Raw genomic sequence first — 22264 nt, 5'->3', positions numbered from 1 at the left:
TTATTATTTTTAATGCAATATACATCTGCACACATAACATGTACCTTCAGGATACCACGCACCTTCGCTAGCCAAGGGTTTCTCATCCTCTAATGAAGTCCTAGGGTTTGTGAGGTTGGCTAGCGGAGATGGCCTGATACATCAATAATAGGCAGCCTGAGTCGGCGCTAAAGGATGATCAGAATTTAAATCCATTTAGAACTGCCTCATGTAGAATATTTATATGACAACACAGTCTAAATTATATGCATCCTGTGTGTGTGTTAAAATACGCATTAAACCCGACTCATCGACTAAAATGATCAACGCCTATATTCAAGCTTATCAATCCGTTCACAAATAAGTGTAATGAAAGACTATATAAACGTTTAAAATTTAACCTTTCATGAGTGAATTAGAAATACATGTACATTAATATCATGTTGTAAATTTTGAATTTACTTGGTGGAGGAAAATGCAAAATTTACAACATGATATTAACTTGAAAGAATTTACCGTATTTTTGATGACATACTTGTATTCAAGTGTATGAAGATTAAAAAAAAGTTTAAACACTGTCTGTTTTGCATATATTTATTATCAATAAACATCAAAGATGTATAACATTTAATTCTCTGATAAAACATGTACATGTATAAGTCAATTTATACATGTATATAAAAAAACCCCACACAAAATAAATTATCACAATTATGCATTATAAAAGTAAAATATACTCCATAACAAATCAGCATCGTGGACAGTTAACACAAAGATTTAAAAATTTCTACTTGATTTACTGACAAAGTTTATAAGGACCCCCTCCCCTCAGCCGAGAGAAAAAAAATCTTTTTAAAAACATGCAGATGAAAAGAATTTCATCCCTGACTTTCTGAAAAAATAAATATTAAATAAAAAAAGGAACTGGATTGGTAATTAATACCTGTAAACCGATCGCAGATAAAACATACATATATGCATAACATTCACTTTCAAACTAAATCACTTTGTATATCCTTCGGGACCATTGGAGTTTGAGTTTAATGCTTTAAAAAAGACAAAAATTAAAAAAAATCTTTTAAAAAGACAAATTGCCTCGTTTCTCCTCGACTAATTTGCAGATACAATGTATTGTATTGTTTATTACCAAGAACCTGTTAGATATTGTATAAACTGTTTGGCACAAAAGTTTGCGTTTGTTTTTGAAATTGCCAACATGGTAATTATAATTACATATGCTTAAGGCTACCAAAACTGTCATGCTTAAAATTAAAAGAAGTCAAAATCGTATATTTTTCTAGAACTTAAACAATCTAGTTAAAAAATAAACGTTGCACAAGAGATCAAAAGCACCACATTCTGGCAATGTTGGTCTTAGTAACTATACAACTGGCTTCTGGAAAAAAAATTAATCGCCTCTGTTCGGAGTCTACGACGTACATAGCTCTGCAGCCTACTACAATCATTTAGCGACGTACCAGACATTTTATCTACTGGCAATGAGACATCGCACTATGACTTGTACATTTTCAAGACCGGTACGGAATTGCCACTGGCCGATCATTTGCATCTCTTCGGAAACGCCAGGCGGACATGAAAGTTGTCAAACCGGAAATGACGAAACAAAACATGGCTGGTATGAGGATGTAGAAGGACCAGCCTTGGTTATGTTTTTCGTTATTCTCAATCCACCTGAGATCATTAAGGGCCTTGATGTGAAAGACGATCATGCTCACGAAACAGAAAAACGCTGAAAAGACAATGCTAGTAGCATTAGACAAACTGTAATATTTAAAGAATTTAATTGGAAAGATGGACTCGAAAGCGTATTCTGTTGGCTATGCGTACCTGAGATGATGTTTGCCACTGCGGTGCCCAAAAGAATGATGAAAAAGTACTTCTGTCGTAACATGTGAAACATAACGACGACGTAGACAATAACTGCAGAAATCTCTAGAATCAGGGAGACACACATGATGCCTTGTACTCCCCGCAACCATGCTATAAAGTGAAAGGAAATTATATCACTTGTATTATTGCAATCATAGTAAGACTACTATAATATAACTTGTAGAAGAAGGAAGAGAGACACAAGGTCAGGGGTCCTTAGTCAACAAGTTGACGTAGGATCCCTGACAAAGATCATTCGTTTTTTTCGGGCTTGCTTCTCTCATTGAGAAGCACCAATCAAATTGAAGTTTTCATAAGTAGAGGGAAAGGTTAAACAGAAAGGAATCACCTCAAATGCACGTGTTATAAGTTGGTTATCAGTGTGATTGGTTGAGAGATAAGAAAAACAATCAAGATTTGCAATTGTCCCGAAAGACGTCACTTCAGTCAGCCCGTAAAATTTGGAATGAACTTTGTCAGGGGTCCAGCTGCAATGCGTTGACTCAGGACCCCCTGACGTTGCGAGGAGAGAGAGAGTTGTGGGAGAGAATGTGACATTTATATTTTTACTTCCACATTCCAAATACATGTATTTTTAGCTATAATAATTACATAATTCCCAACAAAGTGTTATATTCTGTACGTAAATGTAGATGTGATGATAACTGTAGATAACTATAATTGATAAATTTAATAACTACTCCCTAAATCTATGTTCAGCCATGACCTCCAGCAATTGTTTATAAACTATAGAACAGGACACTACAATGTACGTTGCATATCAAACGATTAAGTTGTTGCTGGCATTACGATGTTTCCATATACTTACTCGGCCAAATCCACTCCCTGATATCATCAAAATCAGATGACAGCATCCATCTGCAACCGTCGTACTGGTTTTGCGTAGGGTCTTTGTAGTAACGCCAGTTCTTGAAGCAGGCTTCCCACAATCCCATGCTGAGGAAACCTTGATTACCACCTTCCAGCCAATTCCCAGTCCCAAAACTCAGAAGAAAGAAGACGATGCCAACAGAACATACCAAGAGAGAAATCAAAACAAGCTTACTGGCCTTATTAGCCATGACGCTATTATTAGACAAGTCAAACGGGATGTAAATACAGGTAGGCCGAGTCCATTTTCACCTCAGCAAGGGATGTTAAAATGAAAGAATAGTTGCACAATCAGTCGTACGTCGGACGGTTTATTATATATAATTAGAAGTCAATGGAGTTGGTTATTTACTAGAAAAGGTTTAAATACCTGTACTTGTCGGCTTTTTATTTTCTTTCTTTCTTTTTTTTTTTAGTAAAAGCAATATTTTGAAATTTTTGAAAAAATACATGTAATTTCTACTTGTTTATAAAATATATCTAGAAAATCAAGGACCATCAGTGCAAGCTAGGTCTGTTTTCATAAAGGTGTTCCAGTAAAAATGTCACTTGTGCCGAATATTCTAATCTTGAACTAAAAATAACAATTTAATCCAATTTCCCTTGAGAACTTTATGCATTTATTTAACGTTATAAGATTTTGATATTGCGATGTATACTCTAGGAATATCTCCTGAACATTGAGAAGCAACATAAGAGGAGACATGAGACACTCTCCCAGCCATCAATGTTTCCAAGACGACCACAAGATAACATGGAAGTATTGAAAGGGTAACAGCCTGTTCAATTTACCTACACAATCGAAAAGTCATAAGATTTAGTACTTATAATACACTTGAAAGCTCGGAGAAATTTTTTATCTGTATTCATTGAAATATCCTAGCTTCTTTAGGTTTTGGTTTCCTCCATACTTGTAGTCAATCGTAATCTAGCATTGTGTAAGAAAGACACAGGGCAGCTGAATAGCTGAGAACGTAAGTAAAAAAAACCCCAAAAGAATAAATATATTTTTGTATTATATTTTATTAAAAATAAAACATCATTCATTGAACGATGATACAAAACTCCAATAAAGATGTGACAATGGCAATATGGTAAAGGATGTAAATTATGCATATTTTGCTATGAAACTACATGTACATGATGTTATGAGATGTTTGAAATTACGTGGTCCGTGTACCTGGCAAAAAGGACAATAACAGTCATAAAATCCTCTATGTTTTATAGTCTACACGTGTAGACTCATTGTGTTGACATATTTTAAAGAAAGAAACTTTGTTATTGACATACATTGTTTTTTTTTCAATTTTTTAAAAGTAAAGTCGTTAAAGGAGCTTAAATTTAAGAAAATTAAAATGTGATCTGACATTCACTCGTTGTTCTCGCTGTTTATAGTAAATATCATTATAAAACGGCATCAGCATCGAAATAAATGTTTGTCCTTTACGTAAGGATAAAATAAAAAAAAAATCAACAATATAAAAAACGAATAAAACTTTTAACATCATTAACTGAAAAAAAATATACACATGTATAATGTATAAAAGATTATTTATCCATCACTTATATGGAGGTGCTATTTTTGTGGATTCAGTAAACAGTTGGTTGCGACCGAAGCATGTGTCCGTCATATGATGGGCGTTCGCCATATTTATCCTCTAGTCTCGCTGTCATGGCGGCAACAAAGCCACACATGGAACCAAACAAGGACAGAAATCCAGAAACCGCTACCATGGCGAATGACCATGATAAAAAGTTCTTTTCTGGATAATATATCCATTTTGCTTCCAATTCCGGTTGGTCGGACTTGACACCAAACAAGATTAAACAAACTGCTGAAATTACACCTGTAAAATAATTGGAATATTAGAATTATCTTTATTTAACATACCACAAGTACATTTCCAAGGCAGGAAATAACGAAATCGATATTTTGGCAATCTAATGATAAATTATAAGCTAAAATTTATAGATAAGTACCCGAAACAAGGATCATGATGGCTATGGATAAGAGTGCGAGGAAACTGGCAGCTCCGGGACACACCCCTAGGAACACCAGCACGCCCATGATCCCTCCCACTAACTGAAGGAGGAGGGAAATCGTCATCAAGACCTGGATAGCAACCAACCACGCTAAAACGACAAAAACCCAGGATCATTCAAAAGGGTTCGTAAAATTAAAAAAAAAAATTAACTTCTAAATATTGCATGTTGTAACTGACAGTAAACAAGAAGGGCATTTATATGTGAAATACATATTAATATAAACTGATTAAGCCATTTTTTCTTTCACCATCGGACTGTCTTTAAAATATGTACAATGTGCACGTGATCTCTTGGCAATAAACTATAATTTGGTGCTGAAAATATGTTTCATGTAATCATATTAAAGGATATGCTTTTAAAGTTTGAAGTCCATAAATTATACCTTAGTTTAGATGTGATCCTTTTATATAGAGAAAATGAATAATGACAAGTCTTTTATAATTATCTAAACACAAACTGCCACAACCTGCTACCTATTTCCAATTCCAGGGACTTATATACTAACGTTAGTATATAGGTCCCTGCTATTTCGGACTAAATACTTTCTTTACTGCTCTATACTTAAATGGATTCAATCATTCTCTGATGGTCGGGCTCTTCTATACTTATGTGGATCCAGTCACTTTTTGAATGGCTCAAACTCATAATACGGTCAGTCTCTCTATACTTACGTGGATTCAGTCACTCTCTAATTCCTTCATACGCATAATACGGTGGGACTCATCTGTACTTCCGTGGATTCAGTAATTCTCTGAGTGACATGTACTCATTTCTCAATACTTACGTGGATTCAGCCATACTATGCATGACTTGGATTCAATCACTTTCTGGTCTATACTCCTCGATACTTACGTGGATTCAGCCACTCTCTGATTGGTTCATACTCGTATGAGAACATCCACCAGCAACCATTATAGAGCTTCCCGTTATAACTTGTCTTATGAGAAAAATCTTTGAAGCAAGCTTCCCATAAGCCCAGCTATAAAAGTAAGAAAAACTATGTTACTCTAGGCAAATGAGAATTAGCGATGTCATAATATTTCAACAAGCTTTATCATGAGATTTTATTTTCACATTACGGTTTTGTCGGTATTATCACCCTTTGAAGTGCTGCAATGCTTGGTAAATGATTTTTCAGGAATTACAACCCATCTTAGAGGAGGAGGTTTTCTCTATATCATTTTACATAAAAAGCGTACGTTAATATACTATTATTACCATATGATCTATGTGTATAATAAATACAAATGTTTTTCCGACTGAGAATACTTAAATGACGAGGAAAAATAAACTTGATTCATGAAAGCCCTGGAGGGTCACGTACCAATCACCTGTGATAACTGGTGAATATTCCATGTTTATGTCATTTGAAATTTACAACTGTCATAAAAAATAATAACTCCTCCCCAAAAACAGAGATGCATTTCATGTTCTATTTTACTGGTATTTCTTTCGAAATAAAATATATCAAAAAATGGTTAACGTTTTAAAAGACTTATAACGACAACAAGCTTATTCCATGATTCAGTCAAATCTAATAACACAGTAACAGTTGTACACCTGAGGCAGACATTTTTGACCCACACAGAAATTAATACCTACGCTTTCAAATCCCGAGGAAGTTCGGTAGTTTTTGTCCGATTCCAACCAAAAATGCGTAGAAAATCCAATCACAAAAAATATTAGTCCAACCACATTAAGAATAAGAGAAAACAATAAAAGACATTTCACTCGGTTCATTATTATGGCGAGGTAAATTATTACTCTATTTTAGGCATATTTTTATGGAAGATTCCATACACTCAGGTGAGAGAGGGATGTGAAGGTTATCAGGTAAAAGAACTCGCGCACGAAATCATTCGATTATACGCTTCTTATTTTTGGACAAAGCCCGTTTTGGAACGGAAATCATGACTTTCGGTAACAAAACGGGCTAAGTCCAGTGTGTTTGAATTGAGTATTTACATGTATTGCATATGCATTGGAAGGCAAAATAAACATGCACTGTTAATTTCTTTATTTCTTTTCAATTTCGTTTAATCGTATTATCTAACGAAACATAACTTTATCCTTGTTTTTTAAAAAGGTACACATGGTGAGTATATATAATGCAAAGAATTTTGTTAATGTAATTTACTCAGAATAGGTATGGAAGAACTACAATTTTTCAGTCTCTTATATGTCAGTAGCATTCAAAATCATTTTGTTCACATTTCAAAGAACATACAATCAGAGTTGTTTATATCTTGTAAAGTTAGTGAATACAGAATTATGTGTACCAGACTTTTCACTTTCCAATGTTTGTCCTAAATATCGAGAAATAACACAGGCAAGGCTTACATACATAAAAATGTATTATAATTTTAATACGGATGACCAACTCTGGAGAGAATTTTTATTTTTGCCCATTATTTGTGCTCGGCTAAGTGTCCGCTATATCCTGGCGTAGATCACAGTCAATTCATACATTGAAAGGTCCATAGAAGGAATACCCAATAAGCACACCAAGAGACAGCGCAACTTAGTTCCTTTATGGTGTCCCTTTATATCTTCAAAATAAAACCCGGCAATCTCTTTTATAGATAATGTCCATAAATCACTATTTAATCAACTGACCATCTACAATCAATGACAGTATGAAAATCAATCCTGTGCCAAAGTTGCAATGGTGTTTGTTTGTTTGTTTGCTGTTTAACGTCCCTCTCGAGAATTTTTCACTCGTTATGGAGACTCTACCACATGCCTGTGGAGGGCTGCAAATTTTGACCTTACTCGGCACTCAGTACACCTACTGCGGAACGGGACCTCGGTTTATACGGTCTCATGCATCTTCACTAGCCAAGGGTTTCTGATCCGCTACTCTCCTAACAAAGCCTTGGTCCATGGTGCTGTCAAAAGACGGGAATGTTTACGTCACGTGATCTCGAATCTTACCACATACGCACAGATTGCGTCATTGACAGATATAAAAAGTTCCAATACAAACATAAAAAGATTTTAGAGAATAATTAACAAGAGGATCTAGCGATGTTTACTTGTTATTTAGGATGCAAATCTACATCTGTAATAAAGATTCCGGGTCACTTTATTTGGACATCAACTTAAGATTGGATGACACTATAACTATTTATAGAATGACATGTTATCTTACATTTGTTTACTTGTGTTTTTCAAGAGTCAAAATATATCCCGAACGTATATAACGTCATTTACAAGAAACAATTGCTGATTGGTCGAACTATTATATTAAGGAAGCTCTATACACTGCACACTAAAGAGTACTATTTGTAGGGTAGTTTTATTGAGTTAGAGTGATATGTTGTAAATTTTGAATTTACTAGGGTGAGGTAAATGCAAAATTTACAACATGATAACTAGTTATCATGTTGTAAATTTTGCATTTACCCCCCCTCCCCCCCCCCCAAGTAAATTCAAAATTTACAACATGATAATGATCTGCCCTTAGAAGAAAAATAGAATAAATGGGAATCTACAGTTAATGTCACAATTTGTTATGAATTAAAGTATTCTTAATGTTATGTTAGACCAAGATTAAGTAATTGAATACATTTTTTCCAAATTAATTTTCCCGATGCAAGTAAACAACAGTGATTTCTGTTCACAGATAGTTCATTGTCTTTGAAGTTTTTTTCTGCAGAAATAGGGCAGGTACCCAGTGTTGTAAATGAACTAGATACACTGAATATGTGCACCTTTATATGATATATTTTTCTCAAAGTCCAAAAAGCATTTTTAATTAGTGTTTAGAGCTTCCTTAATCAACTCCAATCGCAACTCAGGAAAAAATCCAAACTTTTGACAGCACCGTAGGCCAATTAAGGGATTATGAGAAGAGTAGCGGATCAGAAACTCTTGGATAGCGAAGAGGGTCTCATCCGAAGGACCAGTCTCCACGTCCCGCAGTGAATTCACAGACTTAAGTTTAAGACTTGCATTTTATTATTTTTCACAGCTAACAATGCAGTTTGGTTTCAAGGTTACAGGTTGACTTTCGGTGAAACTATTTTAGGAAGCATTGATTGTCTTTATAACTTTACACAACTTATGCATTATACATCACTACTTCTATTTTATGGCTTTTAAAACACGATCATTTAATTTTTTTTTTATAAATATCATGCATGGAAGCTCATAATGTCCCATAATGTCTCAAATGCTGTTTCCTTGCATGTTTAATTCCTTTATTTTATTTTATCATGATATGATTACGTCATAATCCGTCCATGATGATTATGGACAACTTTTTATGTACAGTGCCAACAGAACACGTTTGATCCCTTGCTTTCTGATTTCGTCACATCTCTCCTCGCGCTAATCCCTATAAGTAACTACTCACGACTAAGTCCGACATCATATCTCCAAACCCACCATCAGGACACCATGAAGGTTCTAGTTTCCATCACAGTTTTTGGTCTTCTCGCAGGTATTGCGTATATATTATCCATAATATCAGGCAATGCGCATGTTTATGAACAATACGGCATTTGGATTATTTGGACAAATTTATAATCAAAAGCTTTGTAAAATTGCCATGGCGTTTAATTTCTAAGGTCTCTTTTACAAGAAGAGTTAAAATATCTTAAGGCTCATTCACCATCTGATAAGAGAGATAACTCGCTATGGGATTAATAATTTTTATTCCATTGAAAATTTGTGTCCTGAAGAGGATATTTGTATAATTTTTGCCGAAATTCTTTGCATTTCAGTCATTAATTTATATTTCTTTTGGGAAAATACATTTTTAATAAAAGAAAAGAAAAATGAAATGAGTGAAGAGAGTGACGATGAACCTAAGGTATGACTTAAGTATAAATATTTTACTGAGCGATGGTGCTGGATTTTTCTCTACCCGTCATATTAACTAGAAAACCAACTTTATGCAACAATGTTATATATAATGGAAAATCGAATCACCTGTGTAAATTTTTAATTTTATTAAGAAATTTTGACAGAAAAATGTATAAAAAATTAAAATTTTAAATTAATAAAAAGGAATCCAAATTGAGATAAGCAGCCGTGATGGTGTGTCTGTGTGTGTGGGTGGGTGGGTGGGGGGGGGGGGGTTACATCATCTCGTCTGTTTTACAGGCTCTAATATTCATTGGTGTTAACAGTTTTTTTGTGGAATGGTACGGGGGGAGGGGGGAATAGCTTAGTCGTTGTGTGCGTTTGAAACTTTGACAATACATGTGATCTAGCTATGAACGTTCTTCTTAGCTTGTCTTGTCAAAATATAAAGAAGTAAGTTAATTTTTCCTGTCCAATAAAATTGTGCAAACATTTCAAGAAATATTTCTCCCTTTTTAGCATTTATATCTGGCGAGAGATGTCAAGGGGCAGACGATTGTACTCTGGAGACATGCGCATCCGGATCCTTCATCGGCTGTACACAGGGAATATGCACGTGCCTAACGGAGAGACGTATGTCATCTAAAATTTGTGCACCATTTTTATGGGTCCAAAGTACAATGACCGCGAGTTTCTGTGATCTGATTACTTTAGCGCTTAGATTTATATCTTTGAGATAGTTAGTCATACTCGCAGCTCTAGATACTTTAAAACGATCTACATTCAGTTCCAAAGTCCAAAATATGTTTCCGAAAATACCCCAAAAGATGACTCCTCCCTTATGGTAAAATTCTTTTTATACTTTCTTTGATTTAATAAAAAATTAAATCTGTTTTTCGTTCGTCTTTATTGTCTCTATTTGTTAACATATTTTCAACTCTTCCGTTTTACTATTGGGTCATTTTCTCAAGGAGAGGGCTTTCTCTTCAACCATTCTTTATTTTATTCAGAGGGCTTAAAATAAAGGACCATATATGTCCCTTTAAAGAGGAAAAGTTCGCCAAAAGAGCGGATTTGTTTTAAAATCAAAGTTTCTCCAAAATCAAGGGAAACTAAACAACAAGCTTGTCCATGTATTCACATTTTTTTTTAAAACCCCGGGTCTCTTTTATTCAAAATTTATACTTTCGAATATAGTATAACGTTTGCTGTTATTGGGAATTTAAGAACAATAGCTTCAACGCTGTAAAGAAATTTTTAGCTTGATATGGGACCTCTATTTAAAGCTTTGTTTCTCTAAAAGAGCAAAAAATAACTGAACCTTCCTGTTAAATAGATTAAAAAAATAATGCAAAAATGAATGGTAGGGTATGGTGTGGTATACAAATAAATATTCTTGAACGCTTTGAAGCTGTCTCATTCAATAGGTTTCATTAAAAAGCTACCATTTTGTGTGGGATATATCTGATTACGTACTCAATTTTTCTGCTTATGTTGTCTACAGGTTGTCGTGGACTTCGGGACTGCTATGGACTTCCGGCCTGTGCTGATCAGAACGCTTCCTGGCACTGCTTTGACAACGTCTGCAAGTGCATTGACATCTAACTTGATTGTACATGCTTGTATTGGCACAAATAAACACATGAACAAGGATATTTTTTTTTAATTTTACGTGATAAATTATTAAATAATACATTATTTTCCACTAGGAGGGTATAATTATAAGTTAAAAGAGTTAATTGTAGATAAAGTTTTGGCATACATTTTCTATTCGACTATTAATAACTTGTTATAGATAGAATTCAATGATTTGGAGCACAGGCGCTCTCCAACTTAACTGGTAAAAATATATCTACTATACAATAATGTTTATAGCATAGTAGATATATATTTTTTAACAGCTAAGCTGGGGAGTGCATAAGCTAGGGAGTGCATATGATCAGAAGCACATGTAGTATCCGGGAGGGGGGGGGGGTGTCCCACTTTTTTCCAAACATAAACTTTTTCTATCAATTTAGAATGAAAATGTTAATTGAAAGGTTGGTTGCCCTCCTCCCCTAATTTTCATAATTTCTCATCTTGAGGTATTCATTTTTTTCTTGTAATTTTTGGTGCCCCCTCCCCCAACCACACTTCACCATGAAATAAAATTTCAAGTTAGTACAATTTCCCCCATTTTTAAAATTATTATTATTATTATTGCAGACATAATTTAATCTCAAGTCCTTTATGCTCATGGGCAAAAACGAAGATACGTGAGTCATTTTTTTTATATGTCCAAAGTATAAAGAAGCCAGAATAGAATTTCTTCATAAATTTTTATTATTTGATAAAATTCACATTTTAGATACAAATGTTTTGTTATGGGATATAGATTCATTGAGTGCTGTGGAGAATGAACGTCTTTTCTCTATTGTTCAAACTTTTATTTAACATTCTGGCAGATTCACATGTTAGTATTAGTATTAATATAAATATATTTATTTATATATACATGTATATTATACAAAATTATATCTATGATTCTTTAAAATGCATTGATTTGTAAATTTCACAAATATTGAATATTTTGAATGTACATATTTATCTGTGACCTAATTTAATCTTTGTAATTTACATGTAGGGAGAGGGTGTAATAATTTTTTAGAACCTGCGTCCAATCCCTTTGTAATTAGATTTTTCATGTTTATTTATTTTCGTCAATTATTTTCCCTCCTGCCACCCCCTTTTCAAAAACGATGCTAAATGTGCCTGAACCAGATCAATTTCATAGATAAGTTTTTGTTTGTGTGCTTTTTGTTTTAAATCTCCTATATAGCTTACGGACTGAACATTCTATATGTTTTAATTATGTAAATAATTACTTTAATGACCAGACAATAATTACACAGGCACTTGTTTCTTAATAAAGTTTACCACATGTACCGGCTAAATTTCCATGTCTCATATGCCTATTGTATTTATGTCGTAGATAAACCTTACTGAATCGAGTCATTATGAAGAACAGTGTCATTTGGAAAAATTAAATTTAAAAAAAAACTTGCATGTAAACTCTGCGTAAAAAGTTCCTTTACGCAGAGATGACACGACGCGGATCTAAGAAGTCGGATTTTAATTAGATTGAATCTATAAGTACGCAAAAGCGTAATTTTCCCCGCACTGTAAAAATATATTTAGTGTTTGCGCACGCAACATGGGAAAGTTTCTGCGACCATCGGTTACTATAGTGAAGCAACGCGTTCATTCATGGTCTGCGTGATAATGTATTGATTTTTATGCTAACACGTGCCTCTCAGCTGTTCAGTTGTTAACATACCTCAAAAGAGTCTGCATGGCTTGGCTGAATGTCCAGTGTATAAAGGGAATGAAATTACAAACTAACTAAAATGTCGGTTGGATTTATTGGGGCTGGGCGAATGGCCCAGGCTTTGGGTCGGGGTTTTATATCAAAAGGTAGGTATACGTATTTTTAGTCTTCATAAACGGATGCCCCCCCCCCCCCCCACTTTTTGTTGACAACTATGAATGTGTTGAATCAATATAGAGTTAATGATGATCACTGATGAATACCCTACCTTTTTAAGATGTCCAATAATTTCCAAAACTTATGTTTAATGGCATGAAAATAGCTAGGTTAATTATTAATTTAATGAATTTTTTTGCTTGTGCGTTATTTTTTTAAATTCTTAAATTGTAACCACTCTGGATCCGCCATTGTGCTTTAATTAAACAATAAAACGCTTTGCTTGTCATTAAAATTGCAGAAATGCATGATTAACCCGTGTAAACAAACAAAGATATTTTATTGCATCTGTATAAATTATTCATATCTGTATAAATTATTCATATAAATTATGAGAAAATACGTACAACATATAATATTGTATTATCAATGTTACATTGATATAACAGTTGACCTTTGACATTTCTTTGAAAAACTTCGGTACAGCTAGACTGGATCTAACCAGTTTAAATTAGTTCTAAGTAAAGTGTTTAACATCATGAACAATATTGGCCGGTTTTCATGAAAAATAAAGGAGAAATTTTTCAGTGGATGTATAAATATATGCCAGTAGTATATCAAATAAGAAAACAACATATAATTTGATAATTGAATTTAGAAGCAGAATAAAAATCAATTTACATTTATTTGATTCCAAAAAAAAATATGCATGCACTATAGATACGTGCGTGCAATTTTCAAAACAGATAAACGTACGTGTTTCACGAAATATTGAAAAAAATATAGATAGTATATCTTCATCATGTTTTAGCCAGCGGCGGGTGGGTGGGTGTGACTTGTTAATTTTGACACCGTTGTCTTCTGATCTACCTACATATTGTGGTGAACAATATGCCAAAAATTGTTTAATATATTCTGTAAATTTACTGTGCCGAGATATATACTTTTTAATTATTTGGATTAAAGAAAAAAATCTCAGAAGTTGGATGATGGTGGTAGTGTGTAATATAATTATGATAATTTATCATAAAAACAATACAACACACCATTGATCTTTCTAAATTGTGACCTTGCCAATGCAAAACTCTCGTGGAAGGAAATGACTTTGAGGAAGTATACTGAAAATGACTCATTGCAGAGATTTTCTCGTATATATGCTGTAAATGTAGCGGAAGGCAAGGCGTGGATCTACAAAATGCCAGCTTATGTTAGTAGGCCAAAGACCTACATTTATTTTAACTGGGTCTTAATGGTTAGAGATAAGTCATGGAACAGTGGGGTCATTGACTTGTGTTTCTCAAATCGTCGTCTCATAATAGAAATACTGATTTAGCTGCATGAAAAGTAAATGTGGAAGTTTCGCTGGCTTTGAAATGTTGACTAAATACTGTTACTACACATGTATAGTAATATTATATAAAACCTAGATAAGACACAATGCACATTATATAGATTATGATTGATTGATTGTATGTTGTTTAACGTCCCTCTCGAGAATTTTTCACTCATATGGAAACGCCACCACTTGCCAGTGGAGAGCTGCAAATTTTGTCCTATACTCGGCACTTACGGCCATTGAGCAGTGAGGGATTTTTTCGTGCCAGCACCTACTGCGACACGGGACCTCGGTTTATACGGTCTCATCCGAAGGACCAGTCCCACAGTGGGATTCGAACCCGCGACGTAAGGATCAACTCCTTACTTCGCGACTCTAGAGCAGACGCTCTAACCACTGCGCCACGCGGGCGACATTTAGATTATGAAGAAAAAATGAGAAAATGTACTGACTGAAATAAGACACGATGTTGTGCTTGTTCACATTATTTTAAATTATAAAATTGAATCAATTTGTTTATTCTTACAGATTTACATGTTTCCCCCCTATATAACAGTACATTAAACTTGTATAAAACCAGGTTCGTCACATGACCACAAATTTATAAACGAGCGACGCAATTTCACAGTGACGTCCTAAGTGCTGGAAGTGTTCAACACATTCAATTTATACTGTGTTCAACACATTCAAATTATACTGTTGAGAGTAGAAAATAAATCATTTCATGGGTTAAAAACTATGATAGCAAATAAATGTTATAAACCAATCACAGTCGTAAATAATTGTTATAAATCAGTCACAAATGTAAATGTAAGTAACACAAGCCTTTAGATCGCTTTAATCCGACTTACAAAAAATTTGGGGTATTTTTTTTAACACCCAAATTTTTTTGTAAGTCGGATAAAGAGCCCTCTATACACTGCACACTAAAGAGTTCTGATTTTGTGGTATTTTTATGCAGAAAGAGTGATCTGCCCTTTGATCAAGAAGAAAATAAACTGCAATGTAAAGTTTATTACTTAATTTTTATTAAATTAAGCATTCGTAACACTTCAACAGGCCAAGAGGAATAGATAGAACATTTCATTTGCAGGTATTTTGTCCACTTAAGTAAACAACAGTGATTTCTGTTCATCAGTACTTCATTGTCTTTGAACATTTTTCCTGGGGGTAAATGCAAGGCACACTATGTTGAAAATGTGATAGATAAGCTCAATGCTTATACCTTTACATACTATAATTTTTTCAATGTCCAAAAAATATTTTCCTCTAGCGTATAGAGGGTCCTTAAGCGATCTAAAGGTCTGTGATAAGTAATAAAGTATCATTCTAAAATATTTATCGGAATATAAATAGAGCTACGGGTTGGTACCGTACGACGCGATCAAATTTACCTTAAAGCCTTTCGGTCTTTTATGGTATTTGCTCACGTGACCAACCCGTATTTATTTCCTGATAAATGTTTAAAATTGATACCTTATTTCTTAATAAACAATTACTGAGGAAGCGAATTTCTTCTTAATGTTTCAAACGATGTGTAATAATGCATTAAGAACTGAACGAGGATTAAGTTTAGGGGTTGCTCGGTTTTTCTTGTGTCAGACTCACGGGCCTTGAGATCGCTTTAATCCGACATACAAAAAATAGGGTGTTAAAATATTGCTAAAATCAGTCACAGTCAAAAATAATTGTTATAAATCAGTCAAAAATGTAAAAATAAGTAACAAAATATTTCTTTTAACACCCCGTTTTTTTTTTTTTTTTAAGTCGGATTAAAGTGATCTTAAAGCCTGTGATAAAAATCCTTCCTTGTTTCTAAACTTTATCATAATGACAATATTAGAAATTCATTAAAAACATAAATTATTTATTGGAGAAGTTACGTTGCATTTTTAAAAAAAACATTTGATTTACATGTAGGTATTGTGAAGCCACAGAAGATGATAGCCAGTGACATGTCAGAATCAGTCCTGCAAGACATGAAGGTAATGTCCAATCCAATAGTTTCTCTATAGATAGACTGTAAACCTGCTTTATTTGTTTAATTATGATATTAATTCTTGTCTACTGACATGGCCTTCTCACAATCCTTGTACGTAAAGGTAGTCCCCACCTCCCCTTCTTGAGTACTAGTATTCTCAATTTTAAAACAAAACGTGATTTTATAAATGTGCTTTTTCTCATTTTTTTAGAATTTTCATTTTGAGTGCATAGGAACTAAGTGCTAGAAAATGGGAAAAAATCCAGTAATGAATTTAATTGGGGTTGGGTTTGGGGTGGGCTGTGTGTTCATGTCCACAAGTAGGCATCTCTAACTATAAGAAGGGATAGTCTACAAATGCGCGTTTTTCCTATGGCAGTAATGTAGTTTGAGAACTTTCGATATTTCTGTCAAATGTATCCTTCATGCTGGTTATGCTTTGGGAAAACATTTCATATACATGCGCAATGATATTTTATTTCCATAACAGAAACTGGGTATAATTACCACTACCTGTAACATTGAAGTGGTAGAGAGAAGCGATCTGGTAGTGCTGGCTGTCAAACCTCATACAGTATCCGATGTACTTCAAGAAATCTCGGACTTCTTCACAAACGAGAAGATTTTTGTCTCAATAGCAGCTGGGGTACCTCTTGAGGTCCTTGAGGCGGTGAGAATCAATGAAGTTTTTGTTCAGACTTTAGTTTCAAGAACATTATAATTTATTGACTGGGTTCGAGGGTAACATGCGTTTTGTCGGACCCAAGAACCAAACAGTTTGGTTCGAGGGGTCGACAGAACGCATTTTGCCCTCGAACCCAGTCAATAAATGTTTTGTTATACCTTTTATTTATTTATTTAATTTTTTTTTTGACATACATGTATGTAGAACACCAACGAATGCAAATGAGATTTAGCTGACCCCTCCCATTATGTGACGTAAGCGGTCCAACATATCGACAGGTCCAATATCTCACTCCGCTGTCATACATCGATTTTTTTTTTATGCCCGCTCAGTAAAACTGGAAATGTTAGACTTTTTTTTAGTATTGATTTATATAGGAACATATTTTTAAAGGTATAACAATAGTTTTTTTTTTTTGGTTTTCTTGTATGGAATGCGCCCATAATTCTATTCAGAGGTGTTAATTACATGTACATGTATCGACACGTGACACTCAAAAAAATGTGCACTCCCATTTTTTTTTAGGGCCTCGCTCTGCGGGCGCCCTATACATAGTGATCAGTCTGTCCGTCCGTCTGTCCGCCCGAAATCACTTGTCTGGAGCATATCTTCTCTCTCCTTGGCCCAATCTGGCTCATACTTCACCCACAGAGTGTCTTCGGGTAAAGGGTGTGCAGTGACCTTGAACCATGTTTCTAGGTCTAAGGTCAAGGTCATAGCAGAATTATATGAAAAATCCTTGTCCGGAGCATATCTTCTCTCCTCTTGGTCCAATGTGGCTCATACTTCACTCAAAGAGTGCCACTGGTCAATAAATGTGCAGTGACTTTGAACAAAGTTTCTAGGTCAAGGTAAAAAATAGCCTCTCTGTTTAAATTTTTGTCCGGAGCATATTTTCTCTCTCCTTGGCCCAATCTGGCTCACACTTCACCAACAGAGTGTCTTTGGGTAAAGGGTGTGCAGTGACCTTGAAACATGTTTCTAGGTCTAAGGTTAAGGTCATAGCAAAATTATATGAAAAATCCTTGTCCGGAGCATATCTTCTCTACCATTGGTCCAATGTGGCTCATACTTCACTCACAGAGTGCCACTGGTCAATGGATGTGCAGTGACCTTGAACAAAATTTCTAGGTCAAGGGTCAAGGTCAAAAATAGCCTCTCTGTTTAAAATCTCTGTTCGGTGCATAATTTCTTTCTCTTAATTCCAGTCAGCCTCAAACTTTACCAATTGACTTAGGGTACGGAACATTTGTGATTTTTCTTCCATATTTTGATAGAGGATATGCAACAATTTTCATAGAGGATGTGTAACATTCGTGATTTTTGAGCCGTATTTTGATAGAGGTATGGAGCACTCGTGATTTTCGTGCCATTTTTATTATAACAAGGATGACATAGAAGCCCTTTAGACTCAAACAACACATCCCTTAATAGTACACAAATGTTTCTCTTCAAAATAAACCCTTTTCAGCTACCTTACATTTTTATGTTTGTTGCTGAAAGCGGGGCCCTTTGAGATGGCCACCATCTCAATGATATCTAGTTTATGTTAGTTTGAATCTTTCTCATTATTTATAATCATATCTTTTTATTAGAATCCTTTTCTAACAATTTTCAGAATTTACCGATGGACACACGTGTACTGCGTGCCATGCCGAACACTGCTAGTTTGGTGCATGCGGGAGCTACAGTTATTGCCCCAGGAAAGTCAGTACGCAATGGTGACGCCCCACTAGTACAAAAACTGTTTCAAACAGTGGGGGTGTGTTATGTAGGGACAGAGGACAAACTGGACGCAGTTACTGGGCTCAGCGGAAGTGGACCAGCTTATGTACGTTGTTTTTTCATATTAACGACTGGTCTTTGAGAAATGAATGGAAGATTCTGTTAAATTTAGAACCGTTTGGTATATTGTTTCAGTTGCTTTTCACTGTAGATCCAAAAATTATTGTTTTTTTTTCACTTTTTCATGATATAAATAATCAGCGAATTAATGTTTTAGGCCTTTGCGACCATCGAGTCTCTGGCAGATGGAGGAGTTAAAATGGGACTTCCCCGTGACATGTCTACAAAACTTGCAGCACAGACCTTATTTGTAAGTCTGCCGTCAAACATTATGATATCGTTAAGAAATAATTAAAATTTCTTAAAAACTTCAAACAAAAACTTTCTGCTTTTAGGGTGCTGCAAAGATGGTTCTTGAATCTGAAAAACACCCCGGTCAGCTGAAAGACGAAGTTTGCTCACCAGGGGGCACCACAATTGCAGCCATGCATGAGTTGGAGCGCAGGGGGTTCCGAGGGACCATCATGAACGCTGTCGAAGCATCGGCTCTTAAGGCTAAAGAAATGGGCGAACTCGAACTCCAAAAACATGAGGAATCTCTCGAAACAGAAGAAGAGTTGGAGGAAAGAGAGGTGGAGAAAATCAAAAAGCAAGCCTCCCCCCAATAAGATTGGAACTCATCATCTACCAGGCTATGTTATAGGAGAGATGGCGCCATAGTTACTGAAAATTTCAGCATTCCAAGCCATCAAAAACGGTCTTAGCCCCTGTGATTGTACATACATGACACAGACACATTAACATGCGTTATTGATGTTAGGTTTCGTTGTGCAAAGTACCAACTTAATGCTCTGCAAAAGAAATAAAATTCATTTACTATGTATTGAGACAGAGCATGACCAGTATTTGACTATATACAGATAGTGTATAGATACATGTACAATTTACGTTCTTTTGTACATGTATGTATGTTACCGGTGGTTTTTACTCTTCAGTCGAGTAGCATTGCTAAACTACACGTTCTCATAATATCTTCAAGCAGCGTTATTTAGAATTAATTTAGAATCATCCTAATAGCACTTCTAAGCAGGTTAAACGCTTTTATTTCTTATAAAATTATACCAATGCAATAGAAATAATCTGGTCAAATACTTTTTTGTCTCTAAACTTACACATTTTTACTGTTATTACAATATTTACATTTTATGTTGTGTTAGTGTTCTACTATTGAATTATTTTTATGTTTATTCTGTGTAATATTTATGAATTAAAAGTTTATTTTTAAACTTCAGTGTAAGCCTTTCCAGTCTGATCAGTACACAATCACTTCGGTATGTGTTTCCAAACAAAAAGGTTACGGGAACATCTTTTAAACACATGATGGGAGGGATATTGATGTACGCATAAATATCAAACGGATTATGTAAAAAAGAAACTTAGGGATCCATAGATATATCGACTTCATGAAAAGCATATCGACCGAGCGCGAAGTGCATATTTAATTGCAAGCATTCAAATTAAAGTAGCCTCGATTCATATTGTTAAAGACTAATTTAACTAACCATGATTTAGAAAAAAAATGGCTTGTGAAATTCAATTCTAATAAAACTAAAATATTAATATCGTATAGTAACGGAAATGAAATATTTAAGTTGCACTATGACTTCGTGTTTGACAATCAACGTATTGTCCCTTCTTCTATCTAGTCGCAGTCATCTTGGACTTAACATATTTTCAAATTTAGGGAAATAGACAAATCATATTGATTGTATAATACAAAGTTTTCCAAAGAAATTGCAATCTTCCATAAATTTAAATTGTTGTTGAATCACGGCGATTTCTTGTGCGAATTGCATTTCCGCAAATTTTGGGGGAAATTATCATTTTTTACCTTTTCGCATACATGCAAGTAAGTTATGTTACGTATCCGCAAAATATATTTTATTTTACCTTTAGAAGCATTACCTTTCCGCAATATTTAGTTGTGGTCCCTGATAACATCAACAATAAAATGCAGTACACAAGAGTGACAAAGACAAACCTGACTTTCTGAAAGAATATGCTAAACAGCTAATTCGTAGAATTTGTGTCTCCCGCTTAAGGAAAAAAAGAGGGTGGAAGAACTGAAAAAAAAACAAAACAATATTGCAGATGAAGAAAGAAAAAAGGTTAACCTTGACCTTTCAGCTTTTGGTCTCAAAGTCAACAGGAGTCTTCTTAAAGCTAACGAAATTCATGAAGAAAAGTTACAGTGCAAAACCTTACAGAAAAACTAAAATTATTATCTGAAAACTATGTGTGCAATATGTATTTCTGACCTTAGCATTTTGACCTCAAAATTAATATGGGTTATTTCAAGGCCATTGGGAGAAGTGGTATAAAATTTCATTGCAAAATCTCAAAGGCTGTTTAAGATATAGTTTGGAAAAAATGCTGCACAGATTATATATGAATTTATGACCTTGACTTTTGAGCTCAGTATCGATAGGGTTCTTTTATAGGCCATTGGGATTTGTGACATTAAATTTTATAGAAGAAAGCTCGAAGAAACCTAAACTTATTATCTGGAAAATGTTATTTGCAATGTATGAATTTATGACCTTTGACTTTTAGACCTCCAAAAGGGGTCTTCTTTCGCCCATAAGGAGTTGATATATACATAAATTCATTGCAAAAGCTCAAAGACTTTTAAAGATGTTGTCCGAAAAAGTGTTATACACAAACATTTGTATGAATGACCTTGATCTCTGACCTTTTGACCTCAAAATCGTTAGGGGTCTTCTATACGTCATAAGGAGTTGTGATATAAAATTTTATTGAAGAAAGCTAAAAGAAAGAAAAAAAACTGTAGTTATCATTTGATAAATGTTATTTGTAATGTATGATTTTTTTTTTACCTTTAACCTCTGACCTTTTGATCTCAAAATCAATAGGGGTCTCTTTTAAGCCATAGTGAAATGTGATTAAAAATTTCATTGCAAAAGCTTTTTGAAGATATTGCCCGGAAACGCAAGTGCAACACACAAAGAGAATGAATGAATTTATGACCTTTGACCTTTAGACCTCAAAGTCCATGAATGTCTTCTTAAGGCCATAGGGTTGTGGCATTAAATTTCATTGCAAAAGCTCAAAGCTTCTTGAGATATCGTCCGGAAACGAAAGTGTTGCACACAAACAGAATGAATGAATTTATGATCTTGACCTTTGACCTTTTGACCTTAAAATCAATAGAGGTTTTCATTTTTAGCTCACCTCGACGAAGTCGAGATGAGCTTATGCTATACCCCCGGCGTCGGCGTCCAGGTTAAACTTTTGTGGAGCAGGTCCACTCCAAAGTAACTATAAGCCCTACCTGGACCAAACTTGCATGGATAATGCATCTAGGGATGGACACTACCA

The 22264-nt window shown here is 34.6% G+C and overlaps 4 protein-coding genes across 4 annotated transcripts; 2 read left to right on the top strand and 2 right to left on the bottom strand.

The window, feature by feature from the left end:
• Positions 1 to 623: 623 nt before the first annotated feature.
• On the bottom strand, positions 624 to 3004 carry LOC133178576 (uncharacterized). Its single transcript, XM_061313293.1, has 3 exons — positions 2699 to 3004; positions 1828 to 1980; positions 624 to 1729 (listed from the first exon to the last, which is right to left on the bottom strand). The coding sequence occupies exons 1-3, from the start codon at positions 2949 to 2951 to the stop codon at positions 1509 to 1511; spliced, it is 627 nt and encodes a 208-aa protein (XP_061169277.1). The 5' UTR covers positions 2952 to 3004; the 3' UTR covers positions 624 to 1508.
• Positions 3005 to 3765: 761 nt separating this feature from the next.
• LOC133178569 (uncharacterized) lies at positions 3766 to 6591 on the bottom strand. The gene is made up of 4 exons (XM_061313286.1): positions 6409 to 6591; positions 5659 to 5785; positions 4741 to 4893; positions 3766 to 4607 (listed from the first exon to the last, which is right to left on the bottom strand). The coding sequence occupies exons 1-4, from the start codon at positions 6544 to 6546 to the stop codon at positions 4351 to 4353; spliced, it is 675 nt and encodes a 224-aa protein (XP_061169270.1). The 5' UTR covers positions 6547 to 6591; the 3' UTR covers positions 3766 to 4350.
• Positions 6592 to 9190: 2599 nt separating this feature from the next.
• On the top strand, positions 9191 to 11249 carry LOC133178562 (serine protease inhibitor Cvsi-1-like). The gene is made up of 3 exons (XM_061313274.1): positions 9191 to 9250; positions 10135 to 10248; positions 11120 to 11249. The coding sequence occupies exons 1-3, from the start codon at positions 9208 to 9210 to the stop codon at positions 11218 to 11220; spliced, it is 258 nt and encodes an 85-aa protein (XP_061169258.1). The 5' UTR covers positions 9191 to 9207; the 3' UTR covers positions 11221 to 11249.
• Positions 11250 to 12922: 1673 nt separating this feature from the next.
• On the top strand, positions 12923 to 20156 carry LOC133190174 (pyrroline-5-carboxylate reductase 1, mitochondrial-like). The gene is made up of 6 exons (XM_061325661.1): positions 12923 to 13068; positions 16335 to 16399; positions 16886 to 17065; positions 18699 to 18911; positions 19083 to 19175; positions 19261 to 20156. The coding sequence occupies exons 1-6, from the start codon at positions 13002 to 13004 to the stop codon at positions 19531 to 19533; spliced, it is 891 nt and encodes a 296-aa protein (XP_061181645.1). The 5' UTR covers positions 12923 to 13001; the 3' UTR covers positions 19534 to 20156.
• The last annotated feature ends 2108 nt before the right edge of the window (positions 20157 to 22264 follow it).

Source organism: Saccostrea echinata, unplaced genomic scaffold (genome assembly GCF_033153115.1).
Source record: "Saccostrea echinata isolate AGI-Se365-2 ecotype Australia unplaced genomic scaffold, CSIRO_AGI_Sech_v1 ptg000001l, whole genome shotgun sequence".
NCBI lineage: Eukaryota > Metazoa > Mollusca > Bivalvia > Ostreida > Ostreidae > Saccostrea > Saccostrea echinata.
The sequence above is the reverse complement of the archived record's forward strand: the minus strand, read 5'-3'. Positions and strand labels throughout refer to the sequence as shown.

Excerpts from the sequence above, each read along its gene's own strand:
- LOC133178576 (XM_061313293.1), bottom strand. The coding sequence starts at position 2,951 with ATGGCTAATAAGGCCAGTAAGCTTGTTTTGATTTCTCTCTTGGTATGT. Across the intron at positions 1,981-2,698 it reads CAGGGAGTGGATTTGGCCGA|CATGGTTGCGGGGAGTACAA; the intron begins GTAAGTATATGG and ends TTCACTTTATAG. Across the intron at positions 1,730-1,827 it reads AGTGGCAAACATCATCTCAG|CGTTTTTCTGTTTCGTGAGC; the intron begins GTACGCATAGCC and ends TTGTCTTTTCAG.
- LOC133178569 (XM_061313286.1), bottom strand. The coding sequence starts at position 6,546 with ATGAACCGAGTGAAATGTCTTTTATTGTTTTCTCTTATTCTTAATGTG. Across the intron at positions 4,894-5,658 it reads CAGAGAGTGGCTGAATCCAC|CGTGGTTGGTTGCTATCCAG; the intron begins GTAAGTATCGAG and ends TTGTCGTTTTAG. Across the intron at positions 4,608-4,740 it reads CATCATGATCCTTGTTTCGG|GTGTAATTTCAGCAGTTTGT; the intron begins GTACTTATCTAT and ends ATTATTTTACAG.
- LOC133178562 (XM_061313274.1), top strand. The coding sequence starts at position 9,208 with ATGAAGGTTCTAGTTTCCATCACAGTTTTTGGTCTTCTCGCAG. Across the intron at positions 9,251-10,134 it reads AGTTTTTGGTCTTCTCGCAG|CATTTATATCTGGCGAGAGA; the intron begins GTATTGCGTATA and ends CTCCCTTTTTAG. Across the intron at positions 10,249-11,119 it reads CACGTGCCTAACGGAGAGAC|GTTGTCGTGGACTTCGGGAC; the intron begins GTATGTCATCTA and ends TGTTGTCTACAG.
- LOC133190174 (XM_061325661.1), top strand. The coding sequence starts at position 13,002 with ATGTCGGTTGGATTTATTGGGGCTGGGCGAATGGCCCAGGCTTTGGGT. Across the intron at positions 16,400-16,885 it reads CAGTCCTGCAAGACATGAAG|AAACTGGGTATAATTACCAC; the intron begins GTAATGTCCAAT and ends TTTCCATAACAG. Across the intron at positions 19,176-19,260 it reads TTGCAGCACAGACCTTATTT|GGTGCTGCAAAGATGGTTCT; the intron begins GTAAGTCTGCCG and ends TTCTGCTTTTAG.